The sequence below is a fragment of the Sinocyclocheilus rhinocerous genome, unplaced genomic scaffold (assembly GCF_001515625.1).
Source record: "Sinocyclocheilus rhinocerous isolate Xijiao unplaced genomic scaffold, SAMN03320098_v1.1 scaffold682, whole genome shotgun sequence".
NCBI classification, from domain to species: Eukaryota; Metazoa; Chordata; class Actinopteri; order Cypriniformes; family Cyprinidae; genus Sinocyclocheilus; species Sinocyclocheilus rhinocerous.
In genome coordinates, this window is record NW_015642528.1 from 1736660 (window position 1) to 1750734 (window position 14075).

General features: G+C 37.8%; 1 protein-coding gene across 6 annotated transcripts in view; it reads right to left on the bottom strand.

Moving 5' to 3' along the window:
• The window catches only part of gria1b (glutamate receptor, ionotropic, AMPA 1b), a 57963-nt gene extending 44757 nt beyond the window's left edge, over window positions 1-13206 (bottom strand). For 3 of the 6 annotated variants that reach the window (XM_016573163.1, XM_016573162.1, XM_016573168.1), the window contains exons 1-3: window positions 10916-11300; window positions 10632-10766; window positions 441-680 (exon numbers count right to left, since the gene is read on the bottom strand). In XM_016573163.1, the coding sequence (XP_016428649.1) occupies window positions 441-680; window positions 10632-10766; window positions 10916-11045 (505 nt within the window). In that variant the 5' untranslated portion in view covers window positions 11046-11300. The other 3 variants (XM_016573164.1, XM_016573167.1, XM_016573165.1) reach the window with 3 other exon arrangements.
• Window positions 13207-14075: the final 869 nt, after the last annotated feature.

A 14075-nucleotide genomic window follows, 5' to 3' on the forward strand; every position in this document is an offset into this window, starting at 1 on the left:
ACAAATGAAGATCTTTCAGTGAACTTCAAACAGATTATCAGAACAATCCTGCGGGAATCAGGGAGCCATAAGTAAAATTACTACACCCGAGGCACTGGAAATGTCAAAGTATAACCCTATTACAAGCCAAGCAGAGCACCTCAACAGGATTACACCAAATCATCACGTTTTTCAAACTTCCCCAGCAATATCTTCTAAACCTCCTAAATCACAAATCACTAAATTATCTGCAGTTCATCTTCGTGACATCCTGAGCAACCTTACGGAGTATTACAACATTTTATCACGACTGCAACTGCAGTGGCAATGCAGATAAAGGGGAAAAAAACAAATAATGAAATATTTACCTCACCCTGAAAAGGCTGTGGTAGCACTACTCATAAATTTAGTTTCCGTTATTGTGCTTTTGAAACGGCACATTAGCAGGATAAAAAGCAAACCTGAGTCCGAGCTGTACATGTAGACGAATTTGGTCCACTTGAAGTGCTCGACAAGGGCGATCAGAGCGTCCTGGAGCTCAGGTCTCAGCTGGATCACAAACTGGTTGCTGGTATCGATGGGGAAGCTGGGCGTGACGAAGCACACATGCAGAGCGCCGCAGAACGACATCAGCATGTTCATGGTCTTCCTGTCATACAGGCCGATGATGGCGTACACTCCTTTGGAGAACTGGGAACAAACTGAGAAGAGTACAGAAGAAGAAATGTAAGATTAATGTAATGGACATTAGATTTGCATTATAAAATACAATTCGCCGATAAAGTAGGTAATAAATAAATACAAAAATATATATTTTTCTTATATCTTATGGCAGAGGTTGTCAAACTAGGGTCCACGGAAAATTTAATATTTTTCTTACACACTTTTCTTATAAATGGTTATACTTTTATCTTGATAGTAAGTCTTAAAAATAATAGGTACTTAAAAAATGATGCGCTGATGCAACTACAACATCCAGAATAAAACATCAGCTCATTAACAATATATAACTTGTGAAACACTCATTAGCACACATTTTCAATCAATACCCAGGGATGACAGAAGAAAGCAAGTGCTGGGTAGTCAATACATTATCTAAAATTCTGCCATGATCATCCCCAAAGCACTTCCTCCTGAAAAACAAGACCTCAATACGTCTTGCCCTGCATTCTTCTTTGTAATTACAATGACAGTGAAACCTCCACCCACCAATCATCTCTGCTCCAGCCCCCTCACAGCCGGCTAAACACCCTAGCCGCTAGAAAACACCCTAGAAACACTGAGGTAATGAGTATCCTACATTTTCACCTGAACTCCAAACTGTATCCTACCTCATTCCCTTCACTTTTATGCTGTAATTATATAAATGTCCCTCTGGGACATTTCACTGCTCCACTGTCTTTTTTAAACCCTTCCACATTGCATACATTAATAATAATGCAGGCGTTTTTATATATAATTACAGCACATTTGTAATAAAACACCATATGAGAGCCTCATCATTTACCATAAATTTCAATCTCAGCGGCTAAAATTCCAAAGGGTTTTCAAGCTAAGACCTTCCATTCGTTCCAGCTAATGTATAATTCCAGAGGAGATTTGTACCATTTGCATTCAGACATGTTGGTTCCCTGGGGCTTTGAGCATGTGAATGAGGGATGTGCCACAGTTGTGACATACTTCAGCTCCAAATCTTCCCTTCAGGCGAGCAAACTTTCAAACCAGCCTCAGAAAACAACTCCGATAGCAGATAGCTTTCTCCGCTTCTCATCTACTACAGTCGGCACTATTTAAGTCTTAATAATCACCCTCATTGTCCCCTCCACAGCACTGATAGTGAAGATTGACAAATGTACTGTCGCTCGTAGATGTTTATCTTTTAAAACAGGCGATAAAGAGTCGATGCAAGGCTACACAATGCATTTATCTCAATCATTTGGAAAGATTTCTGCGTGCACATCATCTTTATCAGCATTCTTCATGCCTACCGCAGATAAGAGGAGGGAAACGGCAAATAATTTTTAATGCGGTGCTGGCTGGAAGGAGTATCAGGGTTTGAATCTCTGTGTTGGGGTATAGAGAGCGTGTGTATGAATGTATAGTTGGGGGAGGGGGAGGAGAAAACAAGTTTCCTGCCTGCGGTGATCTCCACGATGCTGAAAGATGTTTGTGACAGGTGGGTCCAGTGTGAGTGATCTCGTCTGATCTTCAGTCACTGCAGTGAAGATGAGAGGAGCTCCACTGCATCAATCTGTTCCAGCAGCCTCTGTTCTCCTTGCCTTTGGTTATTGAGCAGCTGAGGTAAAAAAGCGTCTTTGAACTGATGTGCAGTCCTGTGACATGGCTGAGAAACCAGAATGGTGACAGGAAGCATTTATGCCAGCCATGGTCAATCAGAGATGCAGATTTGTACTGGTGATGTTTTGACTGCGATGCATTATACTGTAGCTGTATGAAAGGATTGTTTACCCAAAAATTTACATTTTTGTCATTAGTTAGTCACCCTCATGCCATTCTGACCCTTTACTTCTTGTATGAAACTCAAAAGAGACCTTTTAGGCAGAACTCCCAACCTTCACCTTGTGTTTTCCTTAGAAAACAAGTGGATGGTTATTTTTACTGACAAGCTCCCAAAAGGACAAAAATAAAGCACCATATAAGTGGTCCATATGACTCATGCACTATATTCCAAGTCTGCTAAAGGCATACTATACACTCTAAAAAGTGTAACTGGCAATTGTTACCTTATTTCTACCTGATCTGATTCTTAAAAAATTACTTGTAGTCAATTTGATTCAGTGATAATATAATCACATTTATAAATAAAACCAGTTTAGTTGCTTCCACATTTTTTACCAGACAAAGCATTTTTTACAGTATTTACAGTAAGTTTGCGTGAGCAACACCAGAATGTACCCTGTTATTTATAAATATGTAATTAATTTAATTTATAAAAAAACTTTGGTCGGTTTCTTACACAAGTCTATTGTATGTCTTCTGAAGAATATTAAAACTAAATTAAAAGTCTTGGGATGGTAAGATTTTTTAAACGGTTTTGAAAAAAGTATCTTATGCAAAATTGTAAGTAAAATAGTTCTATTGTGAAATATTACTACAATTTAAAACAACCGTTTTATTTGAATATATGTTAAAATGCTATTTGTTCCTGTGATGGCAAAGCTGAATTTTCAGCAGACATTACTCAAGTCTTCAGTGTCACATGATCCTTCACAAATCATTCTAATATGCTGATTTGATACTCAAGAAAGATTTTTTTTTATTATCAATGCTGAAAACAGTTGTGCTGCTAATGTTTTTGTTTTAACTAATATTTGATAATTTTTTTCAGAATCATTTTAATAAATAGAATGTTGAAAAAACCACATGTATTTAAATTAGAAATCTTCTTGTAAAATTATAAATGTCTTTACTGTCACTTTTGATCAATTTAATAAAATCACGATGTGAGCGATTTCTAAACCACAGAAAGCACGATTTCTCCGCCACCCCCATCACGGTGCGTGTCGACTGGTGCAGAGCAAGCGAGCATTTGCATTTCATTCCTGTGGGAGTTGAGCTTCACGCTTGTGCAGAAAAAAACGTTGATAACGGCCAAAAGTTCAGAAATGTTCGACTTTATGCAAATAGCAAGTGAAAAATGCCAGGTGGCAGCCAGTCCCTGTGAGAAGCAGGTATGACATCTGTCACGAGTTTTTGAATTCTGCTGGATTAAGTGCTTAAATCATATTGTTTTACACACTGAACGTATTAAAGTTGTTTGGACATGTATTTCATTGGCTGGCTTTTAAATGTTAAAGGGGTCATCGGATGCCCATTTTCCACAAGTTGATATGATTCTTTAGGGTCTTAATGAAAAGTCTATAACATACTTTGGTTAAAATTTCTCAATGGTAGTGTTAAACAACACCTTTTTACCCTGTCAAAATCAGCTCTGTTCTCAGCAAGCTGTTTTAGTCCATGTTCCTTTAAATGCTAATGAGCTCTGCTGACCTCTCTTCCATGGGGTGACGAGCCGTTCTCATGAGACCGTTTACTTTAGCCGCAGAACTTGCTAACTAGCACGTTAATAGGAAAGGCGATTTGCAAAGATTCATTAAAGAACCTTATACTCACTTCTTCTGTAGGTGAGGCTGGATCATGAATGATTCGCACGAACATAAACGCATTTAGGTAAATCGGGAGGCGCATTCCCTTCAAAAACAAAAGTAATCCACTGCATCTTCAGAGGCTCATATGTCGGTAGTAAATGACGACTGCTATGTTCATTATTACATCCAACAACAAAACACCTCAATTGCTTAGGAGCCATTCTTGTCTACATCTGCTCTGGCGGTGAAACAATGGCGGACTGATGACAGCTCACTCAGGGCGGGTCTAAGGTAAAACGCTAGTGTCAATCAACAATTGTGGGAGAGGCCTGGGTCTGTGTAATGTCATCTGAGAATGGCTTGATATGAGAAAGGGGAAATGATTTAACGAGATTAAAAAAAAACACTGGGTGGATCGTTATCATTATAGGGGGGTTGTGTACACACACTGCCAACACACATTTCAGTTCAAACAACTTGTAAAAGTGCATGTCACATCCGATGACCCCTTTAAATAAAATTACGCTGTATCTTTACTTTGGGCATTCGGAAACAAAGTTTGCAACTTTCCAACTTAATTGCTATGGTCATCATATTACCCGTGAGCTGTAAAAAGCACATAAACGCACTCGTATTTACCCATATTCATATTGCATGGTCTGTTCTAGAGACACGTTGTTACAGCTTTTTGATAAAGCTCTAAATGGTTTCTAATTGTTTTTCCGAAATGCAAAATGTAAATGTAATATATAAATTTTTTTTTTTAAATGTGTAAGGAACAGGGATGTAACAATTCACTCTACTCACGATGCGATACGATTCACGAAGCGATACATTCATATAAACCCCTACTCCCAAGTGTATCACGATTCCTTTAACATTTCAACCAACTTGATTAGGCACATATTTTTAATGATTTTCAACCAGCTCAGGGTGCATCATTACATCCCTAGTCTTGAAATACTGTTTTAAAATCTAAATTCAGCGAAATCGTAATATTAATCTAAAAATCATATTTACAATCCACTTTTATTGTATGGAAAACAGAAGCTTGTTCATTCTGCATACGATTTCCTTGCATGCTTCACAAAGAAAATAATATTATAACAGGGTTGAAATGGCATGGGAATGAGCTAATGTCAAAATTGTAATAATAAACTTTTTACTTAAAAATGATGAAAAGGTGGCAGCTCATCGCTGAATCCTGTAGCATTAGGGCCCAGCGTTTTACTCTGCGAGAAAATACCTAGATCATTTCAGAGATTACAGCCAAGCAGGCTCTTTTTGTCACCTAACAGAATCAGATTTTGTCCCTGGTGTCCTCTAAGCGGCTTTTAGCCTCAGTCTTTGCAAGATGATATATCTGATGAGGTACATTTTTATCACTGTATCATTCCAGCCCAGTGAAGGTCATGGAGCATGTAGCCCCACAGGCACATATCCTGAAATCACCACAGCTAACCCCGTCTGTGCCATTCCCTCTGAACTGCGTCCAGTTCCTAACGGCTAATGATGCTAATGCCATAACTGTCATCTATAATCGACAATGAAGTTTACTGGTATCAAAAAAGCATCCATATTTCACAATGCTTCATTTTAAATGTGTCTAATTGCTGGAAGTTCTTGCTACCGGCTTTGCAGATGAAGCTAACATGGCTGCGTGAACTATCCTTGGCAATCTTCTTTGGATATTCAGGCTAGCTATCACATCAAGGCTCTCGCTGTCTTTAAAGTCTTCCATCACTTGTATAGAAAGCTTCGAATTAAGGCAACCACACAGGTAAAAGCTCTTCAGCGGTCTATGCGAGTTCCACAGGGAAGACACACAAAACAGTGTTTGTTCCTGAACTCGCTCTGACGAGAGCTTCAATGGGTCTCTTTGGAGCCCGCCTGATTGACATGCTGTGGACATTTGGCCCGACTGCATGTCAACGTGATGAAAGGACTGATACGTGCTGAAAGGAGGACCACGGGACTAATGCCAAGAACAGACTGTCATAAAGGCTTGTGATATGGCAAAAGCAGAAACGGATTCTTAAAATAATTCATGTATGGGAGAAAATGAATCCGTCCTATTCACAATAGACAAAAGCCCGTTTGCCAGGTTTAAAATTATGTGATGATGGGGTTTTATTCAACTAGAAAGGCATGAGGAGAAACACTCATCGCCATCATGACATGACACTGACTGGCTATTTCAACTGGGAGGTCGACGTACTGCATGTAGCTCACTATTCATCAGCGCAACTGACAACTTCAACTTCGACATTACATCAAAGGTGCATGCAATTCTTCAGCATTAATATTGTATAGCCATTTTCATGTGGGCTGATGTTGCATTTGAAAACATCTAAGCGCCAATTCTGATAAACTGTTTACTGTCAAATACTGTGATGCATTTCAAATGAAGGCTGAAATGTAGCACTGCTTGAAGAGGGATAGTTTGAAAATTACATTTTTGTCATCATTTACTCACCCTCATCCACAAACCCGTGTGAATTTCTTCTGCTGAACACAAACAAGATATTTTGGGGAATGTTTCAATTGTTTATATCCTTTCAGTAAAAGTCAGTGGGATCTAATCTACCCATTGACTTGCATTGTATGACATTTTTCAAAAATGTATCTGAAACGACATGAGAGTGAGTAAATGATGAGCTCACATTCCCCTTCATAAACACTCTACATCATGGGACCCCTATAAGTGAGCGTTAATTTCTGTAGGCGTATAATCCCATAAGCACTTCCACTATTCAACTTGCCGTTCCTGAAGTAATTATCACAATATAATCAACCGCATTCTACGATCTGTCCACTGCGGTCTAATCTTAACACTCCATTCCTCTCGATATAACACTGTCTTGCCATGTCAGTTAAAGCCCACAATTATCAGAGAAGGTTAAACTCTCCTTCATGTGGAAATTTGGGGAACAATTTTCTTTCTCAGAAGAACACCTGTCCTATTCCAACTAAATATTGTCAGTTCCCTCCTACATAAGTGGGTTTTTCACTATAACTACCTTTGTGGCTTTGCTCCCACATGCATACATCAAACCCCCTGAAAATAATCACTTTGGCTATGATGCAATGAATAATAGATTAAATGAATCTATTTGAGTCGTGCTAAACAGTTACTGTAGCTCTTCAGAGTCAAGGCAACTTCAGTAACCAGTTCAGGCACATATCTAAGAATCTAAGAAAATAAGAGTCTGTACTGCTGTGTGTGCCATTTCTGCCATACATGTTTCTCTTTGCTCTTATCAGATTATCTGATGCTTTAAAAAGTGAGAAATGCAATAATAACATATGAAGTGAACATCCAAACATCTGATCTGGTTTGCAGCATTAAATACAGGAACATGTGTTCAGAAATGCATGAGACCACATTGCAGACATCACTGTGTCCTGATGTAATCCCAGACAACAAGGACCACCTATTTCTGTCAATCAGCAATTGCACTAAAACAGAGGTTCTCAGCCCTGTTCCTGGAAATGGTTGTGGGTGTGAAATGGAGGGGGCTACAGGAACAGGGTTGAGAGTCACTGCATTAAAACAAGAGTAGGTTAGAGGCTCTTTAAAGGAAACAGACCATCTGAACCCCCTCGAAATCCAATCACAAGTGACTCACAGGAGACTCATCTTAGTTGCATGTTAATACCAAGTGTAAACAGTTTTCAGTCTCAGCTGACCACTTATGATCAGATCACTCAAGATGAAAATACCTGGTGTAAAGAAAGCTTAAAACGGCATCATTGTGGAAATAAGCACATTATAAACATATATATTTTTAAGTATTTTAATATCTTCAATTGCTGTTTAATATATCATCAATGGCATTTTTTTAAAGGAATATTTCACAAAAAAAATGAAAATTTGCAGAAAATGTACTCACCCTCACACCATGCAGGATGTAGATGAGTTTGTTTCTTCATTGGAACAGATTTGGATACATTTTGCAGTACATCACTTGCTCACTAATGGATCCTCTGCAGTGAATGGGTGCTATCAGAGTGCTGATAAAACAGCTGATAAAAGCATCCACAAGTTATCCTTATCCATACGTCATCCATAAGTCATCTTTTGAAGTGTTAGAAACAAATCCATCAAGGCAATCTACCAATCCATAACCCATAACAATGCTCTCTCCAGTTAAAAAAAGGTCCATCCCCTGTTGTTTTCTCACATCAAAATCCACTGACATATTTGTTTAGAACTGTTGTGGACAGTTTTTGCTTTTAAACGGGTGCTTGATCTGTGCATATTTCTCTCCTAAATCAGATGAGAGGACCTTTTCACTGGAGAAAGCAGTATTTTGGATAGAAGAGTCGTATTTTAGCTGGAAGCAAATGTTTTTAAGTTACAAAAGTCTTAATGAGGATTTTGCTTATTACAAACACACAGCTTGTTCCTTCACAGGATATTAAATGATGGACTGGAGTCATCTGGATTACTTGTGGATTACTGTGATGTTTTATCAGCTGTTTGGACTCTCATTACGAGGACACACATTCACTGCAGAGGATCCATTGGTGAGCAAGTGATACAATGCTAAATTTCTCCAAATCTGTTCCAATGAAGATACAAACACAACTATATTTTGAATGGTTTGAGGATTGAGTAATTTTTCAGCAAATTTTCATTTTTGGGTGAACTATTCCTTTAACCTAAACGTCATTGACTAATCAGTCAATTATTTGCCAATTAAATGGACAGTGGGGAAAAAAAACAGACTCAAATGGGCTTGAAATTATAAACTCACTCTGTACTGCTGTATTGTTATTATAGCGGGTTGGTCATTTTCACTCATAACAAACAAAAGCACATCTTTCAGTTCTCACAGTTCTCCTGAACATGTCAATCAAGTAACAAAAACTCTGATTATCTTTTGTTATGTTTCTTAAAGCCCCATTCATTGTTCTCTAGTCCCGGTTTGTTCTTGCAGCAAAAGAGGAAAATGATCAAATTATAATCAAACTGAATTTTGTTACACCTCCTGGCACACAAACTGCTCTACTGATCTCAGGTTTTGTTCTGGGAAGGTGTATGTAGAGATTAGAGGATAAGACAGCAGCCATGCACAATCGACCTGATGAGCGAACTCTCTGCAGATGTAATTAGCTCCACATAATTACTTTCACACTTCCCTGTGACAAGAACATACAGACTCAGCCCTTACTTTGTGTGTTAAACTTTCCTTTGATAACCGTGGTACTTCAGCCTCCTGTAAACAGCCTACTTTGCTTTGAGGCACTGTGACTCACTTAAAAGGGCACATGAGAGAGGTCTGTCACACGCACTCATCTGGGAAAGACTATAGCACATATGAACTTTTCAGGATGATCAGTCTACTGTGCTCGTGTTGAAATATCACAAGCATCTGAAATCTCTTCTCATCATCAAAAGCTGTTTGCATGCTAAGCATTATACAGTGGTGTACGTCGCTGGCAGGGTTGAACACAAACATGGAAAGGTTGTCTGTGTCAATCTCAGACATCAAAGGGCAACATTTGTGACTGACAGCCAGCTGAGCTAGGGATGAGGATGTTTTCTCTGTTTGGCTCATCTAAAAATGTTCATATTAGCAATGTAAAGCATGCATTTCATATTCTATCTCATGACAGAACATATGCTGTCAAATCTGTAAATACACTGTGAAAAAATCATGTTAAATGTAACAACTGTGGTGCCATAAATTTGCAGAAAAAGGTTGTGATGGTGCTTCAGGCAACGTTTCAACAGAAAAAAAAAACTAAACAGGCTAAAATAATAAGGCGGCAATAAACAACATAAAATGCACATCCTTACATAACTGATAACGAAGCAGCATAACTATTTGAATAAAATAATCAAATGCACTACACAGGGACTTCTAAAGACTAATATATTTCATTTTAAAAGTAAATGTATTGACTTGCAAAATAGAATATTGTTTTGCAAAATACATATGATACTTCATGCAACAACAAAAAAACTACAGCAAAATTACATGCACTGTCCTGTTAAACCTAATATATTTTAACTGTATATGGTAAGGTAAATTACAGTTAACCAGTTATTTTTTACTGCAAATTTACTTTTTTTTCATTATAATTTAAAGTGTATTTATTTCACCAAGGAGGCATAATCTATTTTGTAAACGGGCAGGTGGTCATGACAGGAGTGAAATTAAACAAACCACTGTGGCAAAAGCAGCATTTGTAAATGTGAAAACACACCGCTGGCTTGTGTCAAATTCAACCTCAGGTATTCTAGGACATTTTGCCAGCTTTGCAGTTCCACCTGACATCTTGACGTTATTCTTGACAGCAATCCAGCTGGGTTTAAGACTGTATAAGTGAAGGCACGTTTACAGCAACAAAATGTCTGAGGTTCTCCTACTTCGCTAAGCCTAGACTGTTTCACTGGCATAAATCATCATGTGCAGAGTCGTACAGAAATTCAGCAAAGCAACAAGCGTGATGGAAACAGGTCGTGCGCACTGCAGAGGTTTGGTTTTGGGACGAGTAACAGACCTCTGAGAGATACATTAATACAGAACTTACAGGCGTATGTCATGGCAAAGCTGCTCCCTGTGTCCACCATGTCCACTTGTGGTACCAGTTTAGGAACATCATTGTGTTGAGAGAGCGCGAAACGGAACACGTCGTATTCATGGGAGTCGGTTGGAAACAAACCTCCTGTCGAGATTACAATAAAGTCATTCAGGAACAATAACACGTACATGGAATATTTAAACCCAAATGGCTAACTGTACCTCATCTTGTGCGACGGAAACTTTAAATCACTGTCAGGACACGGTTTTGAACAATAGCCGCTGAGTACTCACCTATGTTGATGTTACTTGGGAAACTTGAACATGAACACAACCCAAGCAACCCGGTTAAGAGTAAGACGAAGCTTTGCCACATATTTCCGTTTGCATTTGAGAAACTGACAAAAAGCCAAATGCCAAACATATATATCCCAAAGTCTTTGTCTCTTCACTCACACTGAGCCCATAGCGGTAACACAGAGCGCAGTGAATCCCAGTCAGTCCTGTTGGTAATACCGGTGGGTGACTGAATAAGCGTGTCTCTGACAGCCCTGCTTACAATGAACACACACTCTCTGTAGTGTCAGCAAGAGAAAGAAAACGCGGATCTTTGTCGCTTTCTTAACACCATCACCGCGCGCTCCCGGTAGGTCGTTACTCTACTCAGAGTAGAAGAGCAAATGACTGGGTAAACTTGACGCCGTGTGCAGACTGTACCATTTTATAGCAGCTTGATTTCTCCAATTGTTATGCTATCTAGCTCTATAAAATGTACCTACATAAAATATCTATATTAGGAGCATTAAATGGAAGCCTTAAGCGTGATAAACAGTTAAAAGCTTATGAGCAACAGAAAATGAAGTGGGACGGTTGGTGCAAACGATGTTATCCAACAAGAAAACAAACACAGTGATTTAAACAGCGCATCTTTTTCTGTATATGGGTCAATGACAAATATAAATATCTGAGACAAAAGGTTTAAAAACATGTACAAGTTCTTAGAAAAATATTTCATGTTGGTATACATTTTTAAAAAGTTTATATTTTCATTACAACATTTTTTTGATTTGACTATCATGTCAATGTCAAGTAGTAGCCATCAAAATAAAAAGTACTAAAATATTTTAATTACACATGATTTTACACAACATAGTCAGTTTTTGTCAACATTTTTGTATGTCAACATATTTCTGTAATTCTTTGTTACAGAAATTAATTAAATTAAACTAAAATGGAATTAGCCTAATATTATGCATCTTATGGTCAAATGATGATACATTTTTTTTTAATGTAGTTTAACTAATTGACATGTGCATTCTAGAGTATACAAACATGCAATTTGTTCTTTTAACTGAGTTTAGTGGACATTTAAAACACACACATCATCAGTTAGGCCATCAAGGTTTATCAGAATAATGTCAAACAGTCCCAATGCCTGTTTAAACTTAAGTCAAATACCCAAATTCTACCCAGTATAGCTATGTAGAAGAAGACAATTGTTTTAAGGTTCATACTCACTCTGAGCCTTGAATAATAACCCTGACCCAACATTTCTTTTCATGAAACTTATTTTCTTTTAGAATGAAATCACTAGCGGAGTCCATAAAACACTCATGAAATGAAAAGATATATGAAACCTACAAATCTAAGGCTTGTATCAATAATTGCATTGCATACAATATAGCAGAGCATTGCACAGATTGCACCTAAATTATTCCTTGAATTAATAAATGATAAATGCACATTGTATTCACATATATATTTCATGTACTGTAATGTATTGCAAACTGAAACTGTCAGCACTTTCTGAATTAAGGCTTTTCACGCTGTATAGTGAAATGCATGAGTAAAAACGATCACATACAATACATTCCATGATCTTATCTAGGCTAAATACATTTTATTTTGGTTGTGATGATCAATGATTGTGCACCTCTACTACACCTTGTCCACCATGTCCACTTGTGGTACCAGTTTAGGAACATCATTGTGTTGAGAGAGCGCGAAACGGAACACGTCGTATTCATGGGAGTCGGTTGGAAACAAACCTCCTGTCGAGATTACAATAAAGTCATTCAGGAACAATAACACGTACATGGAATATTTAAACCCAAATGGCTAACTGTACCTCATCTTGTGCGACGGAAACTTTAAATCACTGTCAGGACACGGTTTTGAACAATAGCCGCTGAGTACTCACCTATGTTGATGTTACTTGGGAAACTTGAACATGAACACAACCCAAGCAACCCGGTTAAGAGTAAGACGAAGCTTTGCCACATATTTCCGTTTGCATTTGAGAAACTGACAAAAAGCCAAATGCCAAACATATATATCCCAAAGTCTTTGTCTCTTCACTCACACTGAGCCCATAGCGGTAACACAGAGCGCAGTGAATCCCAGTCAGTCCTGTTGGTAATACCGGTGGGTGACTGAATAAGCGTGTCTCTGACAGCCCTGCTTACAATGAACACACACTCTCTGTAGTGTCAGCAAGAGAAAGAAAACGCGGATCTTTGTCGCTTTCTTAACACCATCACCGCGCGCTCCCGGTAGGTCGTTACTCTACTCAGAGTAGAAGAGCAAATGACTGGGTAAACTTGACGCCGTGTGCAGACTGTACCATTTTATAGCAGCTTGATTTCTCCAATTGTTATGCTATCTAGCTCTATAAAATGTACCTACATAAAATATCTATATTAGGAGCATTAAATGGAAGCCTTAAGCGTGATAAACAGTTAAAAGCTTATGAGCAACAGAAAATGAAGTGGGACGGTTGGTGCAAACGATGTTATCCAACAAGAAAACAAACACAGTGATTTAAACAGCGCATCTTTTTCTGTATATGGGTCAATGACAAATATAAATATCTGAGACAAAAGGTTTAAAAACATGTACAAGTTCTTAGAAAAATATTTCATGTTGGTATACATTTTTAAAAAGTTTATATTTTCATTACAACATTTTTTTGATTTGACTATCATGTCAATGTCAAGTAGTAGCCATCAAAATAAAAAGTACTAAAATATTTTAATTACACATGATTTTACACAACATAGTCAGTTTTTGTCAACATTTTTGTATGTCAACATATTTCTGTAATTCTTTGTTACAGAAATTAATTAAATTAAACTAAAATGGAATTAGCCTAATATTATGCATCTTATGGTCAAATGATGATACATTTTTTTTTAATGTAGTTTAACTAATTGACATGTGCATTCTAGAGTATACAAACATGCAATTTGTTCTTTTAACTGAGTTTAGTGGACATTTAAAACACACACATCATCAGTTAGGCCATCAAGGTTTATCAGAATAATGTCAAACAGTCCCAATGCCTGTTTAAACTTAAGTCAAATACCCAAATTCTACCCAGTATAGCTATGTAGAAGAAGACAATTGTTTTAAGGTTCATACTCACTCTGAGCCTTGAATAATAACCCTGACCCAA